The sequence below is a fragment of the Sceloporus occidentalis genome, unplaced genomic scaffold (genome assembly GCF_023333645.1).
Source record: "Sceloporus occidentalis isolate IW3139 unplaced genomic scaffold, rSceOcc1.0.p SCAF_2, whole genome shotgun sequence".
NCBI lineage: Eukaryota > Metazoa > Chordata > Lepidosauria > Squamata > Phrynosomatidae > Sceloporus > Sceloporus occidentalis.
This window is the reverse complement of record NW_028316982.1, coordinates 5108482-5131492: the sequence shown is the minus strand read 5'-3', so window position 1 is coordinate 5131492 and position 23011 is coordinate 5108482. Positions and strand designations below refer to the sequence as shown.

The 23011-nt window shown below is 43.4% G+C and overlaps 1 protein-coding gene across 7 annotated transcripts in view; it reads left to right on the top strand.

Annotated features, from left to right (window-relative positions):
- The window catches only part of TNK2 (tyrosine kinase non receptor 2), a 211953-nt gene that overhangs the window by 67322 nt on the left and 121620 nt on the right, over window positions 1-23011 (top strand). For 2 of the 7 annotated variants that reach the window (XM_089508645.1, XM_089508644.1), the window contains exon 1: window positions 1550-1705. The exons of 4 other annotated variants lie outside the window; for them this stretch is intronic. In XM_089508645.1, coding sequence (XP_089364771.1) covers window positions 1568-1705 — 138 coding nt within the window. In that variant the 5' untranslated portion in view covers window positions 1550-1567. Of the gene's footprint in view, window positions 1-1443; window positions 1453-1549; window positions 1706-23011 lie in introns of those variants that run through there. One more of the 7 variants, XM_089508652.1, reaches the window with a different exon arrangement.

The following is a 23011-nucleotide window of genomic DNA, read 5'->3' as shown; positions in this document are numbered from 1 at the left end:
TTTGAAAAATATCCCTGCCAGCTTGGCTGTTTGAAGCAACAAAATACAAATCCTGGAATGTAAATTGATTGCAATATATAAACAATAACTAAAATACAGTGGGACCTTGGGGTATTCACTGGGGTTTGGATCCAGGTCCCTCTTGGCTACCCAAATCTGTGGATGCTTGAGTCCCATTAGATAGACTTGCATAGTCAAATGGTGTCCCTTCTGTAAAATAGCAAAATCAAGGTTTGTTTTTTGGAGTGTGTATTCTTGGAATACTTTGAAGCCATGGCTGGTTGAATCCATGGATATAGGGGGCTGACCATATTCAATATCAAAAAGTGGTGGTGGGGGGCCTTTTTATTGTTGTTGTTGTTATAACTGCCCTCAAGTCGATCCATCTGCAGTTCCCATTTCTATTAATGTTTGATCCCAGGTATGAGAACTCTTTTACCACTTCTATTTCTTCGTTGTCTACGTTGAATTTGTCAAGATTCTCCATTGTGATTATTTTTGTTTGCTTCATGTTCAGCAATAGGCCTGCTTTTGCAGTTTCTTCCTGGATCTTTCTTAGTAGTTCTTCCAGGACTTTGAGGTTTTCTGCTAGAACTATGGTGTCATCTGCATATCTTACATTGTTGATATTCCTTCCCCCAATTTTCACTCCTCCTTCTTCTGTGTCCAAGTCTGCTTTTCTTATAATATGTTCTGCATACAATTTGTACAGATAGGGTGAAAGGATGCAGCCTTGCCTGACCCCTTTGCCAATTGGGAACCATTCTGTTTCTCTGTCTTCTGTTCTGACAGTAGCCTCTTGTCCTGAGTACAGATTCCTCACCAGGACTATCAGATGTGGGGTTTTTTATAGGCAATTTTAAAAGATATACTGTATATGTACTGCCTCAGTCCTGTCTTGCATACTTTTGTCCCAGTTTTGTGGAAGAGAATGATGGCAACCCTAGGTTGGTCCAGTAAAGGTATCCCTGTTTGGTGGATTTTGGCTGTTAATTGGCTTTGCTGTACCCCTGGATGTCTCTCTCTTCCCGGCTGCCTCAGGTTCCCACTGTTCCCACCCCTGCTCTTTCTCTCCTTCTCCTCATCTGACTCCTGCATTCTGGACCGCTGGGGGGTAGCATTGTGATTTTTCTCACCTCTGCCTTCCTGCCTGCTTTCCTCTTTCCTGGGAAAGCGCCACTGGCTCTCCTCCACCACACATCGGACGTGCGCTCTCTCCCTGGCTGCTGCCGAGAGAGCATCTCTCTTGCAGCATCCTTTGGCCAGAGGCCTGCCATCTCCTCCTCGCCATGGCGACGGGATGCAGGAGCAGGAGGAAGGGATGGAGATGACCCAGAGGATTCTGTCTGAGAAGGATTGTCTTGTCACTGACCTCTGGCAGGGGAAGGATAGGGAAAGGTCAGACTCACTCACTGCTGGGATAGAGATGCTCCCCTTGGACACCACTCCCAGGTGAGAGCTGATGGACCATTAGCTCATTTGGCCTACTCTAGTATTGCGGCAGCCTTTGCCTCTGTAAAGCAAGGCCCCCCCCATTTTCTGGATTTCCCAGCCCTCCGTGAGCACCATGGGGGAGAAATCGGATTATCAGCGACTGGCCAGTGGAGAGGAGGAGGAAGAAGAGGAGAAGGTGGTGTTGGACAGGCTCAGGGCCACCGTGACTCAGGCTCCCAGGCCGGACTTACTGGACGTGCCAGGCCAGAGGGTCAGTATGGCTGCACAGCAGTGGGGATGATGGATGGTGTGGTGGTGGAGCCAGAGAAGGCTTTGGCTCTGCTTGGTCAGGATCTGGTGAGGGGGGTCCTGGCAAAGGGGAAAGGAGTGATGCTCTGGGTGGTTCCTACATGCCAGAGGTGCCAGGTGACTTTTTTCAGGGGAATACCTGACATTCATTTTATGGCAACTCTTTCTTTTAGTGGGCAGCAAGTCCAAAGTCATTGCCAAGCATTCACTCACCTTCCATCACTGGGGAGATCCTGCTGGTCTGAGGATTGCAGAGAGTCATAAGCTTATAGAGTTGGAGGGGATACCAAAAACATCTAATCCAACTCCTGCAATGCAAGAATCCAGTGCTAAAACAGCCCCCAGAGGTGGACATTCAGGCTCATAGAGTTGGAGGGGATACCATCTAAGTCTTGCATGCACAATGGTGGTTTGTTGTTGTTGTTGTTATGCACCTTCAATTTATTACTGTTATGGCTACTCTAAGGGGTTTTCTTGGCAATTTTCTTCAGAGGGGGTTTGCCGTTGTCATTCTGTGCGGCAGAGAGACTATGACATGCCTAAAGTCTCCTCTGGAGGTCTCCTTCTTTGGAGGTCTTTAATCAGTGGCAGGATGGCTATCTGTTGGGGATGCTTTGATTGAGATTTCCTGCATGGCAGGGGGTTGGACTGGATGGCCCTTGTGGTCTCTTCCAACTCTGTGATTCTAAGGTCAGTCACTGGGTTTCCATGTTTGAATGGGGATGTGAACCCTGCTCTTCACGGTTGTAGTCCAACACTAAAACTTCTACATCATGCTGGCTCTCACACAGTGGTGGTTTGTTGTTGTTGTTGTTGTTGTTGTTGTTGTGTGCCTTTAAGTCCTTTCTGACTTATGTGGAGCCTATTGTGGGTTTTTCTTGGCAAGATTTGTTTAGAGGAGGTTTGCCATTGCCTTCCCCTGAGGCTGAGAGTAGGATGCTTAATTCTAGGACTAAATCAGGGGTAGGAAACTAGGTTGGGCCAATTTTCCACCCCAAGGTCCCTCCAGGGGCCACATGGACTGCAATTTTGCAGTTTCGCAGGGGAAAACTGGAAGTCCATTTCTGGTTTTGAAAAAAAAGGGGGGCCGCGTACCTTTATGCTAAAAAGTCCAAGGGTCCTCTTTAAAAAATGAATTGCTTCTCTTGAAAACTTGCAAAAGGGGCAACTTATCCCTCTTTTCCCCCGGAGAGGTAAGTCAGGGGAAACTGGTAGGGCTAAGGACCCCACCACAAAGCCATGAGTTCCTTGGGAATAAAATTCAGCATTTATAAAGCATTTATAAAATATTCAGAATATTCCAGGCACTTCATCTGCATTAACATGAAGCAGTTTTGTACAATAACTTGTCCACGTAAGATAATGGGTCTGGGGGCTTCAAGGCCTGCACCTTGTCCACCCTTTAGGGAGGTAAATATTATTTGTCTCTTATTAATCTGGGGGTGAGGGGGTTGAGGGTAGAGAGAGTGAGGGAGGTAAATATTATTTGTCTCTTATTAATCTAGGGGTGAGGGGGTTGAGGGTAGAGAGAGTGAGGGCTTGCCCGCAGCCTCCTAATGGAGGCTAGATTCGAACCTGGCACATCCCGACTGATGTGCCACTTTGCTACGCCAGCTGCTAATAGCTTGCTTTTGGTTTTGTTCTTTCAGTTTTGATTGTAAGTGAATTTATAAATCGATTGTTCTGGTCTCTAGATATTGGCAAGATGCCTAGAATGGAGTGAAGATAGAAACAGATACTGTATAATCATTTGAGTGCCCAGTGGCGCCGAGTCGCCCCACCCACCCATCCATCCGGGACTGGCATGTGTGGTTCTGCTCTTTTGCAAAGCAATTGGTAGGTGAGGTGGGGTGATGCAGAAGCAAAAAGGTTAGGCACTCTATGTACTGAGAGTAACCCCTCTTTTAAAACTGACTGGACGAACGAGGCTCCCTTGCTTTGAATCTGTATCTTTATCCATAGAATAGAATTATAGAATCCTAGCGTTGGGAAGGTACCCTAAGAGCTATCCACTCGAGCCCTCTGCCCAATGGAACAATACATAAGCAAAGCACTCCTGACAGATGGCCTTTCCAGCCTCTGTTTGAAAAACCCCAAAGAAGGAGACTCCACCATCCTCCAAGGCAGTGTCTTCCATTGGTGAACAGCTCTTACCATCAAGAAGTTCTTCCTAATCTTTAAGTGGAATTTATTTTCCTGTAGTTTAAATACATTGCTCTGAGTCCTATTTTTTGGAGCTGCAGAAAACAAGGTTGCTCCATCTTCAAAATGACCATCCTGTCAAATATTTAAACAGGGCTATTACCCCTCCCCCAACCTTCCCTTCTCCAGGCTAAACATAGCCAGCTCTGTGAGCCGCACCTCAGAGGGCTTTGTGGTTTCCAGACCTTTCACCATTTTGGTTGCCCTCCTCTGGACATGCTCCAACTTCTCAATATCCGTTTGAATGGACACAGTATTCAATGGGAGGTCTGACCAAAGCTGAATTGAGTCGTACTACTACCTCCCTCAATCTAGACACTATACTCTTATTGACGCAGCTTAAAATCACATTGGCTTTTTTAGCTGCCGCATCACACTGTTGACTCATGTTCAACTTGTGGTCTACTAGGACTCCTAGAGAGAGAGAGAGAGAGAGAGGGAGGGAGCCAGCATGGATGTGTGGTTTGAGCGTTGATGTACAACTCTGGAGACCAGTGTTCAAATCCTAGCTCAGCTAGATAAACCCACCAGGTGACCTTGGGCAAGTCACACTCTCTCAGCTTCAGCAGATGGCAATGGCAAACCCCATCTGAAGGAACCTGCCAAGAAAACCCTAAAGCCTTAGGGTCGCTATAAGTTGGAAACAACTTGAAGGCAAACAGCATAGGACTCCTAGATCCCTTTCACACGTACTGTTGTCAAGCCTGATATCTCTCATCCTATAACTGCATTTCACTTTTACTGCCTAAGTGTAGTACCTTACATTTGTCCCAAGCAGTAGATACAAAAGCTTTGCTGTTTTACCATTTCTCAGCTGGAAACTGAGGTTGAGATCCTGTATGACAAAGTGCAGTGTAAAAGTTTGCAGGTGGAACTATGCTATAACTCTCCTCTCCTTTCTTCTTTGACGCATTATTTGGTCAGCGTAGCACTCCTCCAGCCATTCAGTGGTTGGATGAAGAGCATTGTGGGTGGGTTGTGGTGGATCAGAGAACTATCTGGCTATGTCCCTGTAGCCAGAAACAGATGATGACATTGGAGATTATCACACTAGGGCCAGTTCCACAACAATCACGCTATTGGAAGATAAGCATAGTGCTATAGTGATCTATAGTTCTGCACAATCACGTTATAACAATGAAATAAAAAAAGATACAAAAATGCAGTCACTAACCACGTTGCTGTATTGTTAGTATATCGTGTTTGGATGTTTTGCACATGCATCATTATCAGGCTACTGTGCATGTCCAAAAAATATGGTTCCATCCCAAACAGAGCAAAATAACATTTCTACCTTTAACAACGTGATATATATTCAGTTCAAATAAAATAGTGTCCTATACCTTAAAATAAGACAGATATCTACTCCGAAGACAATCCTACCAATGAGAGTGAATTGCCTGTGCCAAAGTGCAGTCTGGAAAAAGCTTCCCAATAGCACTCCTGATAGTCTGAATGCATCGTTATTCGCTTCTGTGCCTTCACAATAGCACAGATGAGGCGCTATTGGCAAATCATTCATGGGGTCTCCTGGAGCTTCCGGTTGGTTATGGTGCCCTGAAGAGTCACATCTCAGAGGTTCTCTGAGGTGTGTACCCACTAGCGTGTGGAGAGATCTGGGTTCCAGGGTTCTGGTGCTCAGAAAATACCTCCTGGGAATAGGGAGGTTCAGAGGGGGCTCGACGGAGGTCCAGGAGCTACACCCCAAGGCTGCGAAAGCACGTTCGACTCAGGGAGAGAGGAGAGGAGAGGAGAGATTCCTGAGCCGAGTCCATAAGGTGCAGCAGGGACCGGTGAGCAATCCACGGCCGCATGACTAGTAGCGGAGTTTACTTCGCACAGGGGCGCCACCAATTTTAATTTTTATGTTGTTATAACTTGTAAATGAAGATGGAGCTGCAGCAGCGTTTGCGTGCATAACAACTGGGTGTCTTTTTCGTCAAGGAAAAATCAATAACCCTGATCTGTGTTATTGTGGGAATATACAACTCTGGTTCCTGTGACGATATATTTATATTATAAACTACTTCGGAGTTTGAATCTGGACTAAAAGAGGAGCAGATTCTTTGCTCTTGAAAGCTAAAGGACGCTCTGCTGTAGTAAAATTAAGGACTGCTCCCCTGACTTCTATATTTCCTTTTTTCTGTTGGCATCTCCTTGTATTTTTAGAGTTCTATCTATTACCCTCCCCACCTCCCCAGGGGCTGTAAGGGTTAAAGAAGATCATCTCCTACCTTTCCATGGCCTTGAGGCGCAGCTGAGAAGTTGTGGAGGAGGACTGTGTGAGTGAGTTGGTGTGCTGAGTGGGGGTGGAGGAGGAGGCATTGTTGAGGAGAGGCCTGGTGCGGAGCAGAAGGAGAAACACCAACGTCACAGCCATAGAGCTGAGAAGGAAATGGATGCCTAGAGTGAAAACAGGAAGCAGGAAGTGATAGAGAAGACCATAGAGAAACATCGCGGTGGAGGACTGTTTTCCTAGACTGGCAGAAGTGGATGCCTAGAAAGGAAACAGGAAGCAGGAAGTGACAGAGGAGACCATAGAGAAACATCGCGGTGGAGGACTGTTTTCCTAGACTGGCTGAAGTGGATGCCTAGAGAGAAAACAGGAAGCAGGAAGTGACAGAGAAGACCATAGAGAAACATCGCGGTGGAGGACTGCTTTCCTAGATTGGATTGAAGTGGATGCCTAGAGAGGTAACAGGAAGCAGGAAGTGACAAAGGAGACCATAGAGAAACATCGCTGTGGAGGAGTGAATTCCTAGAGTGGACGTCAGTTTGAAGGGGACAAAACAGGAAGTGTTATTGAATGTGGGGAATGATAGAGATATAAATGAGGGAAAATAAATATAGAACCTTTAAGAACTGCCAGTGAGATATAGGACCAGATGCATGAGCTGAACGGAGGACTTTGACATCTGTGGAAGGGACAGTGCTTACAAGATAAGTAAAACTATGGTAGGAGTCTGAATTGCAGTGTTTGAGCTGGAGTTGGTGGGAGGTGACTTGGATATAACTGCTTGGTGTGGATTTTGAAGCCCATATAAAGGAGGCTTCCATTTACTGGACTACAAATTAGTCGGGGGGATAGGAAGGCAATTGTGATAGGGGTGAGAATTGTTTTCTTTGGAAGAAAGAGAGTGACCTGTAAAGCTCTGTGACCCTATTGAGATTGGAGAAGTGGTGGAAGACCCTTACCAAGATGCAGGCGGAGAAGATAAACACTCGAAGCCAGACACAAAAGGCAGCTGCTCAATCTCAAACACAGAGAAGACTCTCAGTTGATAAAGGGAAAAACATAGATATATCCCAAATTCTGTTAGAGAAAATGGAGGCCATGTCTGCAAATATAACCAATAATATAACAAAACAGATGAATGACTTCAAAAGGGAAATTAAACAGGAGATCCGAGCGGACTTGAAAGAGATCCATCAAACAGTGGACAAGATGATGGCAGAAATGCAGGTTACCAAAAGAAGGGTGGATATATTGGAATTTAAGAGTGAAAAAATGGAGAAAGACTTGTGTAAATTGGAGAGTAGGAGAGAGCAAGACCTGGATGAGAAAGCATTATGGGAGCAAAGGATGAGGGAAAAGGCAGTGAAAATTAGAGGTTTATTAGAGGAAAAGAATGAGGATTTGTATGAGAAATTAGTTCCAAAAATTGCACAGTTTTTGGAAAAAGAAGTCACCACGTTCCAATTTGAAATCGATAAACTCTTTAGGATTAACTCCCAGATTGCTAGACAAAAGGGCCTGCCAAGAGACGTGGCCCTCCATTTTGTTAGAAAACAAACAAGGGATCTATTTCTAAATAAACATAACGAATCACCATTCCAAATAGAAGGACAAGATTTGAAAGTGTTGAAAGACATTCCGGCGAGATTATTGAGGAGAAGGAGAGAATACACAAGTTTAACCACCCTTTTACGAAAAGAAAAGATCCCATATAGGTGGGAAATCCCGGAAGGTCTAACGTTTTGGTTTCAGAAAAAAAGAGTGAGGATCACGTCTCCAGAGCAGGCAAGAGGTTTCGTAAGGAGGTTTACAGACATGAAGAAGCACCAGAATAAACCGGAGGGCTTCAATTTGGATCGAGATGGGGATCGAGTGGATGAAGAGCAGGATAGAAGGGAAGAAGCAGGCACAGCCGCAAAAATGAACATAGACCTGATGTTAAACAGAAGAGAAGATGAAGATGAGGTATTCGAGGAAGGGGAAGTGGATGCCTTAGAGGTGGTGACTTCTGACTTGTTAAGTAATTTGGACTATCAACTGGACATTCAAAGCGGAACAGTGGAGATTGAAGAATTGAGAGGTGGTGACGAGGAAGTTTTTCTTGAAGAATACTTTGATAATTGATAACTGATACTGTTTGCTGTGAGTATATATTTTTAGTAGACTGCTATATTTTCTAGATACATTATGGGTCTGCAGGATATTTTAAAAATTGGTACTTGGAACGTCCAAGGTATGAATACTCCTCAAAAACGGAAAAAAATATACCATTACCTTCAAAAGTTGAATCTAGATGTTTGTTGCCTTCAAGAAACAAGAATAAGGGAAAGAGATGTTAAGCACCTTAGATGCATTAAGCTTGGTCAAGAATGTGTTGCTGCCACAAAATTTAAAAAGAGAGGTGTAGCAATATATGTCAAGTCTAAATATGGCGTGAGAATCATCTATGCGGATCCGGAAGCCTATTTTCTCATTGTAGAATTGGAATATAACGCCCAAAAAATTCTTCTGGTTGGAGTTTATGGCCCCTTGAATAACAAAAGTAAATTTTATAAAAAATTAAAAGATAAGTTAATTTCATTGAATTATGATACGGTAATCATGTTGGGAGATTGGAATGGGGTGGTGGATCCCAATTTAGATAGAGTGTCAGACAAAAAAAAGAAAAAATCTCAAGGGAAACTTCCCAGAGATTTCTTTGAGTTGATAGAATTGGCTGTTCTACGAGATCCCTGGAGAGTGAAATACGGTGATAAAAAGGATTTTACCTTTTATTCGAATAGGCATAAATCTTGGTCGAGACTCGATATGTTTTGGATTTCTGAACATTTGGCAACAAAAATCAGTAAGGTCAAAATCTGTCCCAAGGTATGGTCCGACCACAACCCGGTGATTTTGGAATTAGAATTTGGCTCTAGAGAGTATTATTGGAGATTAAATTTAAATATTCTGAGAGATGATAAAGTTAGATCTGATGTTAGTAGCCAAATTGTAAATTATTTTAAGGAAAATTCCAATAAGGGCTCCCCGATGCATATAGTATGGGATGCATCCAAAGCGGTGATCAGGGGTTGTTTAATTCAAAAGTCCTGTGAATTGGCAAGGAGAAAGAAAGAAAAGTTGAATAAACTGTCGGAAGAGTTAGGGAAATGGGAGAAAATCTTGAAAGAGGATACAAAAAATAAGGAAGCGATCACCGAAATTAAATATCTACAGAAACAGATCTCAATCCTGTTAGTGGAAGAGATGGAAAAAAAGATGAAGTTCGTAAAAGCGAAATATTGGGAAGGAGCCAACAAGCCTGGTAAACTCTTGGCCTATAGGCTGAAAAAAGAAAGAAGTAAGAGAACAATAGTGTCTGTAAAGGATGGAGATAGAATAGTGACAGAAAAAAATCAAATTAAAAAAGTATTGGTTAGATACTTTTCGGAATTGTACACTGAGAAAGGAGACAGCCGGTTCCCGCTGGAAGAGTTTCTTGAGAGGTACGATATTAAGAGATTGACGAGTGAGCAAAGACAATTATTGAATACCCCCATCACGTTGCAAGAAGTACTCGAGGCTATTCATAAATCAAAAAAAGGGAAATCTCCGGGTTTAGACGGTTTTACCAATGAATATTATAAATTGTTTGCAAATGAATTAGGAACCCCGTTGAAGGACACAATGAATGAAATTATCCATGCAGTAACACCGCAGACATGGAATCAGGCCAACATAATCTTAATTCCCAAAGAAAATAAAGAAATATTGGAACCAAAAAATTTTAGACCAATTTCTCTTTTAAATTCGGACTATAAATTTTTGGCAGCAATTTTGGCAGAGAGATTAAAAAAAATCTTGAGTGATTGGATACACGGGGATCAAAATGGGTTTTTACCAAATAGAAGGATTAGAGATAATATAAGAAATTTACTAAATTTAATAGAAATACATGAGAAAAATGTTAATAAAGAATTGGCTTTGATATTCTTAGACGCCGAGAAGGCGTTCGATAATGTTAGGTGGGATTTCATATTTGCGGTGTTGAGAAAAATGGAGATAGGTGACACTTTTTTAAATTGGATTATGAAAATTTATCAAAATCAGGAGGCGATTATTTCTATTAACGGGGAAAGAACGAAAATGTTTAAAATTAGTAAGGGTGTAAGACAAGGTTGTCCTCTTGCCCCCTTACTATTCATATTGACTCTGGAAGTACTTTTGAATAAGATTAGGAAGGATACTTTAATCGGGGGGGTTAGGGTTAAGAACTATTCTTATAAATTACGGGCTTATGCAGATGATGTGGTGTTTACTATAAATAATATATTGGAATGTGCAGACCATCTAATGAAAATCCTCAAAGACTATGGCAAAATTTCAGGATATAGGGTTAATCAGAGAAAAACAGTGATGTTGACTATGAACATGTCAGATAAAGATGTGGCAAAAGTGGTGGAAAAAACTGGATTTCAAAGAAAGAAACAGGTTAAGTATTTAGGGATAAATCTGACAACGAAAAATACGGAATTATATCAAAATAATTACATAAAGGTTTGGAAAGAAATTAAAAGGGACTTGGAGAGATGGCAGCATTTACAAGTCTCTTGGCTTGGTAAGATAGCAACGGTAAAGATGGCTGTACTCCCCAGGTTGATGTTTTTATTTCAAAATATCCCTATAATTGCGAAGGACTCGATTTTCAAGGATTGGCATAAAGATTTATCAAAGTTTATTTGGCACGGTAAAAGACCCAGAGTTAAATTGAAAGTTATGCAAGACAAGACCGAGAACGGAGGATTGAGCCTCCCTAATCTTAAGTGGTATTTTGAAGCATCTGTTTTAGATTGGATGTTTGACTGGGTTAAATTGGATAATGATAGGAATTTGGCTGTGGAAAACTTTGGGTTAAAGTTTGGTTTCCATGCATATCTATTTTATGGGAAAGCTAAAGTGGATAGAGAATTTAATACCCATCTTGTTCGGAAAACTCTGTTGCGAGTGTGGTCGAGATATAGATACAGATGGTGCCCAAAGATACCCTTGTGGGCCTCCCCAGCTGAAGCTTTTTTAAAGCGGGAAGTTTACAGTGAAGACAGGTGGATCAGATATAAAGACATATACGATGTGGGTCAAGGAAAACTCAAAACAGAGGAGGAGATTAGTAATGAGGGTTTCACTTTAAATTGGTTTTCTTATAGGCAGTTAAGGGAAAGGTTTAAAGTAGACCAGAAAGATCAAGGCATTGCTCCCGCTATTTCAGAGTTAGAAAGGATGGTTAAAGAAGGGTCCAAAGTAAAAATGATATCGAAATTCTATAACTTGATTTTGAAATTTGAATTGGAAGATGAGACCATTAAAGAGTATATGATTAGGTGGGCAAGAGACCTAAAGAGGAATATAATGTTGGAACAATGGGAATTGACATGGAAAAGACGGATTAAGTACACTAAAAATGTTGAAATCAGAGAAAATTGTTATAAATCAATTTTTAGATGGTACTTAACACCGTATAAGATTTCAAAAATATATAAGGAAACAAGGGGTACATGTTGGAAGTGTCAAAAGAACTTAGGTACGTACTTGCATAGTTGGTGGGGATGTGAGAAGGCACAACATTATTGGAAACAAATTCATGGAGAAATGAAGAAAATATTTAAGTTCAATATTCGTGCGGACCCGATGATGTATCCATTAAATATAATAGAAGACCCATTGATGGAAAAATCATATGGTAAATTGATTTTTTTTGCCATAGTTGCAGCCAGAACATTATATGCAAAATATTGGAGATCTGAAGAACTACCCTCCATAGAAGAATGGAAATTTAAATTGTTTGAAATGTTTGAAATGGATATACTATCATCATATATGGAGAATGATACTACGTCCAAGGCTTCGAGGGACTGGGCTCCTTGGTTCTCTTATATTAAACAAGAAAACAGCTCCAATAGATATATGGCAATTGTAGACTAAAACCTAAATACTGTGATATATGGATGTTATAGAATGAATAAGGATGTTTATATGATAATTTATGATACTTTATAGATATGAGGTGGGGCAGATGTTATAGAGGATAGAATTACTAAGCAGTTCATGTAAAAATTTATAAGACACTCCTTGATAGGACATTAAAGAAGTATATAGAGTTATATTTAGTAAGAATATATCGCATCACTGTAACTGGATGGGGGGTAACAGATAGGTAGAGATGTAGTTTGATTAAGTTTCCTTGATTCAATAGTTAACTGCGAACAAGAGTATGTGTAGACTAGGAAAGAGGTTTATGGTGCAATCGTTGCTCAGCAGAGGAAGTCATGTGTGTGTCAGGTGTTAAGTGTTAGTTAGATATAATTGTTTGTGGTTGGTATTGTATATTGTGTTTTAATTGTGTTTAATGTATGTTTTTTTTCGGTACATGTCTTTTTCTTTTTCTTTTCTTCTTGTGTTTTTTCCCTCTTGTTTTACTCAATAAAAATTTATTAAAAAAAAAAAAAAAAAAAAAAAAAAAAAAAAATGGGGTCTCCTGGTTAATAAGAAATTACAGGACAGTTCCAGGTTAGTCACGGGAGAAGCACTGGATGAACGCGACATCATGTGAAAATCTTCACACGATCTTGCTCTAATGATGGGAGCATTCCATTTTCTCCAGTTTTATAACCTCCTGTGATAATCTCCATTGTCAGCTGAGATCTGTCAATGTCATCCAGAGGTCTCAGTGGATTAAATAATCATTCTGCATCTGGTTACGGGAACATAGCCAGTCGCTTCTGCAATCCTGCCACAGAATGGCTTGGAGAGGACGCCAGTGGCTAAATGGTGAGCCCAAAGGGCCTTGGTTGTTGCAGAGGGAGGAAACCAACCTCCACAACAACCCTAAGACGACATATGCATGCATACCTTGGACCTACAAATGTCGCTAATGAACAGCAGCCTGAAAGTGAGACGTTTGGACTTGAATCCTGCTGATGATACACACCAGTGTAAGTGTCCTTATACTGCCAGCTGTTGCTTTTGAAGAGGTCGTGTCCTGATTATTGGTCCAAGCAGAGTTGTATAAAGTGGTTGCCCTTTTTAAAGGTGTTGTCTGATTGCATGCTCTGGCACACTTTGGCCAAGATCCAGCATTGGAGTTGCATAGCATAACTCTCCACGTGCAGAGTTATTCGTTGCATGTGCTTGTGTTTTTGAACAAATGCACAAATGAGTGTGCACCCACATGCACAACTCCGCTTTTGTGACTTTCCATGCAGACGTTTTACATTGGACAAAAACGTCTGGCTGCCTCCAGAGTGGAACCTATGCATCTGTAAGACACCAGTTGTGAGCCAGTGTGGTGTAGTGGTTTGAGTGTTGGACTGTGACTCTGGAGACCAGGGTTCAAAATCTTGTCTCAGCCATGTAAACCCACTAAGTGAACCTGGGCAAGTCACACGCTCTCAGCCTTAGAGGATGGCAATAGCAAACCTCCTCTGAAGAAACTTGCCAAGAAAACCCCATGATAGGTTTGCCTTAGGGTCGCAATAAGTCAGAAATGACTTGAAGGCATACAACAATAACAATAACAACAACAAGATACCAATAAAAGTCTGACCTTCAATTGGAAGGGAGTCTCTATCGCCTATTGTACAATAGCAGTGTATAGTCATTTGCACACAATGGTGCAATCCTGTGTGTGACCAGCAATTATGCATGCATGGCATGGCAACACTGGCGTAACTTTACTCTATGCAATCTCCATATTTGATCTTGGTGTCTGGTTTGCAGAGCAGATGCTCTCCCAAGGTGGTCTGAATCCAAGCATAACTAAACACCTCACCTCTCTCTCTGTTTCAATCACACATGCACACACACACACCATTAAAGATAAAATGTTTCTGGATGGGGGGACAATTTTATCACATCCCTTTGCAGGTGGCACTGCCGTATCCAATGCAATGAGAAGTGATGTCCCATCACTTCTGTTTTCGGCTCAGATAGTCTGGTACTCAAAGGTATTTGTTGTCGTTGTGTGCCTTCAAGTAGTGTCAGACTTGTGGGGACCCTAATACAAACCTATCATGGATTTTTCTTGCCAAGTTTCTTCAGAGGGTGCATTGGTTAAATGCTGGGATTGCAGCCACAATGTTGTAAGTTCGATCCTAGAGGGAGATCTCAAGCCTCTAGCATATCAGAGAGTGAGGCTGCATCTATACTTCAAAGTTAATGCAGTTTGACACTAGTTTAACTGAGGAGTTTGCCATGGCCTTCCTCTGAGGCTGAGAGAGTGCAGCTTGCCCAGGATCACACAGTGGGTTTTCATGGCCAAGCAGGGATTCAAACTCTGGGGTTAATCAGCGCTGCAGAAATGATGCACTTTGACACCACTTTAACTGCCATGGCTTAATGCTACGCAACTGTGGGATTTGTAGTTTTGTGAAATAGTTTCAGCCTTCTCTTTCAGAGAGCTCTGGTGCCGCAGCAAACTAAAAATCCCAGAATTCTGGAGTGTCAGCCATTTGGGGTGATTGGAGGTGATATCACTCCTTATTGCTTTGTGGGGCAATTCAAAACTGGTGTATTCATTGTTTGGGTAGCTAAAATCCAGTGGTTTGATCATATTTGGTGTGATGTGCCTTCAAGTCATTTCTGTCTTAAGGCAACCCTAAGGCGACCCTTTCATAGGGTTTTCTGGGGCTGAGAATGTGTGACTCCCCCAAGGTCACCCAATGGGTTTCCATAGCTGAGCAGGGAAACAGACCCTGCTCTGTAGAGTCTTAGTCCGTTGCTCAATCCATTCCATCACTCTGGCTCTCTTGGCCATATATTTGTGTGTACTTTTTTCTGGTCCGCCATTAATGGGGAAATATTGTGAGGTCCACACTGTGGGTCCACACTGACCTCCTGAAAGGACCCATGCAGCCTGTGGTCCTCACGATTTAAGAGACAGCATGGGTCTCTGGTTAGGACAGTGGTCTGGCTCTGTACAGTGGGCCCTTGTTATCCGCTGGGCTTTGGTTCCAGGACCCCGAGTATCCAAAATCCGTGGATACCCAAGCCCCATTAAATACAGTGGCATAGCAAAATGTCCCTTGTATAAAATGGCAAAATCAAAGCTTGCTTTTTGGTGTGTGTGTGTGTGTGTGTGTGTGTCGTGGATGTTTGAATCCATGGTTAAAGAATCCATGGATACAAAGGACCGACTGTCTATACGGCCCTCTCTTTCTTTATATGCTCCATTCCAGAGTCCCTGGTTTTAACTGTGCCATCCAGAATGCCCCTGCCAGCCTGTTTGGGCATTCTGGGACAATCCCCCCCCAATACAAAAACATGTCGATGCTCAAACATGCAAATACAATTGTAAAATGATGCCCCTTGTATAAAATGACAAAGAAAGTTTGCTTTTTGGAATTTATATTGATTGTAATATTTTCAAGCTGTGGATGCTGGAATCTGTGGATAAAGAATTTGTGGAAACAAAGGGCAGACTCTGTGTGTGTGTGTGTGTGTGTGTGTGTATTTAACTGCATGTTCGGGCATTTTGTTTGGGCATTTTGGTACCGCCCCCCCATACCAAAATCTGTGGCTGCTCAAGTCACATTAAATGCAGTTGTGAAGTAAAATTATGTCCCTTGTATAAAATACCAGAAATGGTTAAAATGATGTCCCTTGTATAAAATGCTGCTTTTAGGAATTTAAACAGTATTTATTGGAATATTTCCAAGCGGTGGATGCTTGAATCCATGGATAACGAATCCGAGGATGCAGAGGGCAGACTGTACGTGTGTGTGTTTATATTAAATTGCACCACCCAGAATGCCCCTGCCAGCCTGTTTGGACATTCTGGGAAATGTAGTCCGATAACAGAATACCATTTTACAAGCTCTGCAAACTTTCCAGGGTCAAAGCATTGCATACATACCTTTGGCAATCCCAGCAGGCTTGCAGAACGACACAAAAGCACAAGGTGGATATGAGGGCTGGTTAGTCCTGATTGTCTCTTTTTCCTTTTTAAAAAAGTGTACACAGATCAAGACGGGTAGACAGGACGGCCCGGATTCCTTCTTGGTTAAAGAATAGAATTTTTTTTGCAGGAGCGGGAAATGGGAGTGTTGATGTTCAGTAGGATGTCAAAGAGAGAAAGTGCTTTTTAGGAGGTTGGCTGTTGTTGCTGTGTTCTTTCCAGTCACTGCTGACTTAGGACAACCATAAAGTGATCTGCTATCATGGGCTTTTCTTGGCCAGGATTTGTTCAGAGCGGGGTTGCCTGTGCCTACCTCTGAGGCTGAGAGAGTGTGACGTGCCCAGGGTCATACTCTGGATTTCCACTCTGGGTTTCCATGGCCAAGCAGGAATTCGAACCCTGTTCTCCAGAGTTGTAGCCCAACATTCAAACCCATTACGCCACACTGCCTTTCTGGAGCAGGTAAGGGGACTTAAAGGAAAGAGAGTTTCTTTTCATCTTCTTGCATTTCTCCCTTTGCTGTCCATCTTTTTCTAAACCTTTTTCAAATAGGTGCAGCCCTTTCAGGATTGAGAAAGCATCTCAGAATGGCTTTGTGAAAATTATGATTTACTCATGGACGGTGTGCCGTGTAAATTAGTGGCAAGGCAAACAAGGTTGAGGTCTGGTCCCTGGCACCTTTGGACATAATTTGGGCAAATCTGGGCACGTTGTCATGTTTTTGCAGGAATATCCAGGATGGTACCCTGTGAGGAAGGCAGTGGCAAAAAAATCCTGAACAAATACTGGGCAGAAAATCCAGCGTTGTAGGAAACAATAACAGTAATAAACCCTGAAACTGCACAGTTTCACTAAAATGTTTTGTTGTTGTTGTGCGGGTGCAACCTAAGTAAAAAATAATAGTAGTAAATAGGCCAGTTGAGGAGTCTGGAGCAACAGATTGCAAATGGTAGCAAGCAAGAGCCAGCGTGATGTAGGGTCCAGGGTTTGAGTCCCTGTTCGGCCGTGAAAACTCACTAGGTGACCTTGAACAAGTCACACTCTCTCAGCCTCAGAGGAAAGCAAAGGGAAAAACACACTGAACAAATTCTGCCAAGAAAGCCCTATGATAGTTTTGCCTTAGGGTCACCATAAATCAGAAATAACTAGAGCGCATACAACAAGAACAACAACGACAAGAACTGCTCTCCCAGGTGAGCTGGGGATTTGCACAGATTCTTTTCCTCTTGCCTGGGGGGACGAGCCCAGCAAAGCTGGAGAATTTCCACATAGGAGAGGCAGCGTGACTTAGTGGTTTGACCAGGGTTCGATTCCCAGTTCAGCCATGAAACCCACTGGGTGACCTTGGATAACTCATTCAGTCTCAGCCTCTCAGGGGTAGGCAATGGCAAACCTCCCCGGAACAATTTTTCCCGATAAAACCTCAAGATAGGCTCCCCTTAGGGTTGCCATAAATTGGAATTGACTTGAAGGCACACAACAACAACAACAACTTCTCCTAGACACGGCTGTGAAAATTGGAGACTCAGTACCAAACCTTGGGATTTGGCAACCATAGAGATCTGGTAAGCCAGTGATGTGACGCTACATCACATAGCGTCAGTCAAATTGTGATTTAGCTTTTTTGAGGGTTTTTTGGGCTATGTGGCCATGTTCTACAAGAGTTAGTTCTTGACATTTCGGCAGCATCTCTGGCTGGCATCTCACCAGCATCTGTGGCTAGCATTTCTCTGAAGATGCCAACCACAGATGCCAGCGAAAGATCAGAAACTAACTCTTCTAGAATATGGCCACATGGTCCAAAAAACCGACAAAAAAACTATGGATGCCAGCCACGAAAGCCTTCGACTTCACATGTGATTTAACTCTTTTAGCATTTTGTTATCTGACTTTTTCTGTGATTTGTTGGCTCTTCCTCTGTGGTTCCTGTTGTGTGTACTGTGGATCAAACTCTGTGGGTTTTTGCATGTGCAAGCGACCTGCATCTAGGATACTTTTAGCAGGTGGGGAAGGTTAGGCTGGACAGGACCTTGATCCTGTGATAACTTAGAATTTAAGGCAAGTTAAAAGCACCAGATCCGTCTGATTTTGAAAGCTGCGCAAAGTCAGCCCTGCTTGGTTAACTAATACCCCAGAGGAATATTTTCAAATTTCATCCTCTCCTCTGGGTTATTAGCTGCTCCTCCTAATTTGATAAGCATTTAGGGAAAACCTTTGGTTTTTAATTTGTTGCAAGAGCCAAAGCTTTTCATGGGGTTTGTGTACATTATCTCTGTTTGTTGTTGTGTGACTTTATGTCCTTTCCGACTTACATTGACCCTGTCATATGGTTTTCTTGGCAAGATTTGTTCAGAGAAGGTTTGCCATTGCCTCTCCTGAGGCTGAGAGAGTGTGACTCACTCAAGGTCACCCACTGGGTTTCATGTCCTGGCTGGGAATTGAAGAATGGTCTCCAGAGTTATAGTCCAACATGCAAACCACTATGCCACACTGTCTCATTGTTGTTGTGTGCCTTATTTCCAAGTCATACAATAACAAGTGTCTCCAAAGCACTTTGACAGAGATGGCTAAATGTCGCACAAAACTACAAATCCCTGAATTCCATTGTTAGGGCAGTTAAAGTGGTGTCAAACTACATTAATTCTGTAGTGTAGATGCAGCCTGTTGCTTCCCCTTTCCCTAAGGTAACACATGTTCTCTCTTCATTGCATGTAACCTTGGCAGGTATGAAACTACCGGGGAATTGGGCCAATGAACACATTGTACCTCCAAATATTAATAGGCTCTCTTGGATTTTGTTTTAGATTAGGGCTGCCAGAGTGAAAAGCAGAGAGGGCTCCTCTCCCTTTAATGGCTGTGCAAAAGGGGGGATTTCAGCAGGTGTTGCTTGTTACCTGGTTGCATGACAGACAGCACCTGTTGAAATTCCCTCCTCTCTACAGCCATTAAAAATATAGGAGCCATCTCTAGTTTTTAGTCCGAACTGTGTGAGTTTTTTAAAAAAACATATTTTTTTTGCTTTTAATAGAATTGTAGTTTAACTTTCTTTTAACTTTTTGTGTTAATCGTTTTAGTTGCACTTTTTAAAAAATGGTTGCAAGCCAGCATGACGTAGTGGTTTGAGTGTTGGATTGTGACTCTGGAGACCAGGGTTCGATTCCCTGCTTGGCCTTGAAACCCACTGGGTGACCTTGGGTAGGTCACACTCTCTCAGCCTCAGGGGAAGGCAATGGCAAACCGCCTCTGAATAAATCTGACAAGAAAACCCCATGCTAGGGTCACCTTAGGATCGCAATAAATTGGAAATGACTTGAAGGCACACAACGACAACCACATTTTGCATCACATGCTCTCAGCCTCAGGGAGAGTCAGTAGCAATCCTGCTCTGAATAAATCTGGCCAAGAAAACCCCAGGCTAGGGTCGCTTTAGGAGTTGGAAACAACTTGAAGGAGCACAAGAGTGCAATAATAATGCTGCTCTGAATCCTGTGCAAGGAGAACGGCGGGCTGTTAATTAATCAAATAATTAAAACTGACTGCAAGGAAGCATTTTTTCAGAGAGGTTACGGCCAAGAGCAAAACGCAGCAGCTTTTGCAGTCATTAAATCATGTGACAAATCTCAGCTGGGCTTTGCTTTGAAGACTGTACTGAAGTGCAGCCTTAGTTGGAAGGGCAGGACCTGAGCCAAGCAGCCTGGTAAACAGGAAGGCAGGTCAGGTCCCAGGATTCGAACTCCCCCCCATCCCCAAAACTGATCTTTCTCCCCCCATTCCTCTCCGCCTGCAACATCCCTCTGCTGAAAACTTTTGAGCTCCAGATCCGGCCAGCTGTTCTCCCTGGGGAGGCCCTGGAAGACAAGAAAGCAGTGTGCAGGAGCCAGGGCATCCTTGCAGAGGGAGGAAGGAAGGAAAAGGGTCACACTGTTTTCCCCCAGCTCCAAAGAGCGAAAGAAGCCCTGGAGCTCAGGCGGAAGAAGCTTGTCCTGCCCTCCGCCCCCTGATGCAGACAGCCATCTGTCAGGTGCACCAGCTAGGAAGGGCTCTGTCCCATTCCCAGCAGGACCCAGTGGGCCCACGGAGCAGGATGAGACCCTTCCCACACAGTTCCCAGTGGCTGCTGCGGTGGAGACGTCTCGCTTAAAAACAGAGGGAAAGCTAGCTATATATCCTCCACGGAGAGCAGATAGGAAGATGTGTATTGCTTATAGTGGCTTATTCATCCCCTTCTGCAGGCATCTTACTAACATCTCTTAATTTTCCTCCTGTTTGGTATGTAACCTCTTGCCTGATGAAGAAGCCACTGGAGCTTTGAAAGCTTCCAACAAATACCGTATATGCTTGACTATAAGTTGACCTCACATGTAAGTCAAGGGCAGGTTTTTGGGGCCGAAATTATGGATTTTGCTATGACCAATGGATAAGTCGAGGGTAAAACTTAGGGGCATATAGCAAAGGATCTAAAGGATGAAGCAAAGCAAAACTGTGCCAAAGAACTAACAAAATTCCAGCAGGCATCGATAGCTCTTTGTGCTCACTCTTAAGGCTGGATGGATGAGAGAGTAGAGGGAATTGGGGCTTCCAGGATAGATTATACTCTTATCTTTCACCAGGGGGTAGTTCTTTCTTTTAAATAAGAGTTAAGATACAGTACTTACATTGACCAGTGGATAAGTCGACTCAAGTTTTTTGGGTCAGTTTTTTTAACCTAAATTTCTAGACTTATATGTGAGTATATATAGTATATTATGCATTTTGATTGGCCCATAAAGGTATCACTGTTTGATGGGGTTTTGTTTGAATTTACTAAATGGCCAACCCAGCTAATAATAAATAATAATAATAATAAACATTTTATTTGTATACCGCCCTTCCATAAGATCAGGGCAGTTTACAGCATTTAAAAACACACAATGTACAGGCTAAAAACCAAATCAAAAATACATAAATCACCAAAACAAAACAAATGCAAGACAAAACAAAAACAAAAGCAAAAGCCCCCGGGTTAGCCAAACCATTGCCTGTGCGGCCTGTGCGGCGGGGGGGCCTATAGGGACTTAGTTGGGGAATGCAATTTGGAACAGGTAGGTATTTAAGTCCCGTTTAAATTGGGCCAGGGAGGTAACTGAGCGGAGCTCTATGGGCAGCGTATTCCAAAGGGCCGGGGCGGCGGTGGAATAGGACCTCCTAGAAGTGGAGGATAATCTCGCCCCGGGAACCCTAAGTAGTTGCTGCCCAGATGTTCTGAGGGTGTAAGGCAGAATGTACGGGGAGAGGCGGTCCTTCAGGTATCCTGGGCCCAAGCCATTTAGGACTTTATAGGTCATCACCAGCACCTTATATTGCGCCCGGAAGCGAATGGGCAGCCAATGGAGGTTTTTTAAAACCGGTGTTATATGGCTGGCCCTGGACGTGCCAGTGACCAGCCTAGCAGCCATGTTCTGCACCATTTGAAGCTTCCGAGTTTGGTATAAGGGCTGTCCCATGTAGAGTCCATTGCAGAAATCCAATCTCGAGGTTACCAGGGCATGTACCACAGTTTCAAGGTCCCTCTGGGCCAGGTATGGGCGCAGCTGGCGAATAAGCCGAAGCTGATAACAGGTGCTCTTGACCGTCGCATTCACCTGAGCAGTCAGGTGAAGGGACGAGTCAAGAAGCACCCCCAGACTGCGCACGGAGTCCTTCACAGGAAGCGTGATCCCGTTCAGGACAGGTGAAACCACCTCCATTCCTGGACCAGGGGAACCTATCACAAGTACCTCCGTTTTCTCTGGATTCAGACTGAGTCGGTTTTCCCTCATCCAGCCCATTACCGACTCCAGACAGGCCACGAGAGGAGAGACGCCATCCTCAGTCACTGCATCAGTCGGAGACATAGAGAAAACTATTTGGGTGTCATCAGCGTACTGATAACCCCGCGCCCCATGTCTCCAGATGATCTCTCCCAGCGGTTTCATGTAAATGTTAAATAGCATGGGAGACAGAATGGCTCCTTGAGGGACCCCAGTTTTAAGGGCCCTCTCATCGGAGCACACGTCTCCCAGCTGCACCATCTGGGACCTCCCGGAGAGGTAGGACCGGAACCACTGGAGCGCAGTGCCCCCGATTCCCACCTCTGCCAGGCGCCCCAGAAGGATACCATGGTCTATGGTATCGAAAGCCGCTGAGATGTCCAAGAGCACCAACAGGGACACGCTTCCCCTGTCGATGTCCAGACGGAGATCATCGACCAAGGCGACCATGGCCGACTCAACCCCATAACCCGCCCGAAAGCCAGTTTGATCATGCTACCCCTGCATGATCCCTTTCTGGTGTAATCGTAGAGTTGGAAGAGACCTCAAAGGCTATCCAGTCCAATCCCCTCCTGCCATGCAGGAATACACAATCAAAGCATCCTCAACAGATGGCCATCCAGCTCTGTTGAAAAACCTTCAAACAAGGAAATGCCACCACATCTTCCACTGTTGAACAGCTCTTAATGTCAGGAAGTTCTTCCTAATGTTGAGAAGGAATCTCTTTTCCTGTAGTTTGCATTCATTGCTCTGCTTCCTAGTCTTTGGAGCAGCAGAAAGCAAGCTTGCTCCATCGTCTGTATTATATTCCTTCAAATATTTAAACAAGGCTCTTGTATCACCTCTTAACCTAATATGATCCAGCAGCACTAATGCTGCAGCAAAAAAGGCAAATGCCATTTTAGCCTGCATTAAAAGAAGCATTTTCTTCCCCAGGCTAAACATATCCAGTTCCCTAAGCTGCTTCTCATAGGACTTGGTGGTTTCCAGACCTTTCACCATTTTGGTTGCCCTCTGGACATCCTTCAACTGAGTGTGATTGGGTCACTAGTTTAGTAGATGGTGGGAATGCTGTGGATGTCATTTATCTGGATTTCAACCAAGCATTTGAAA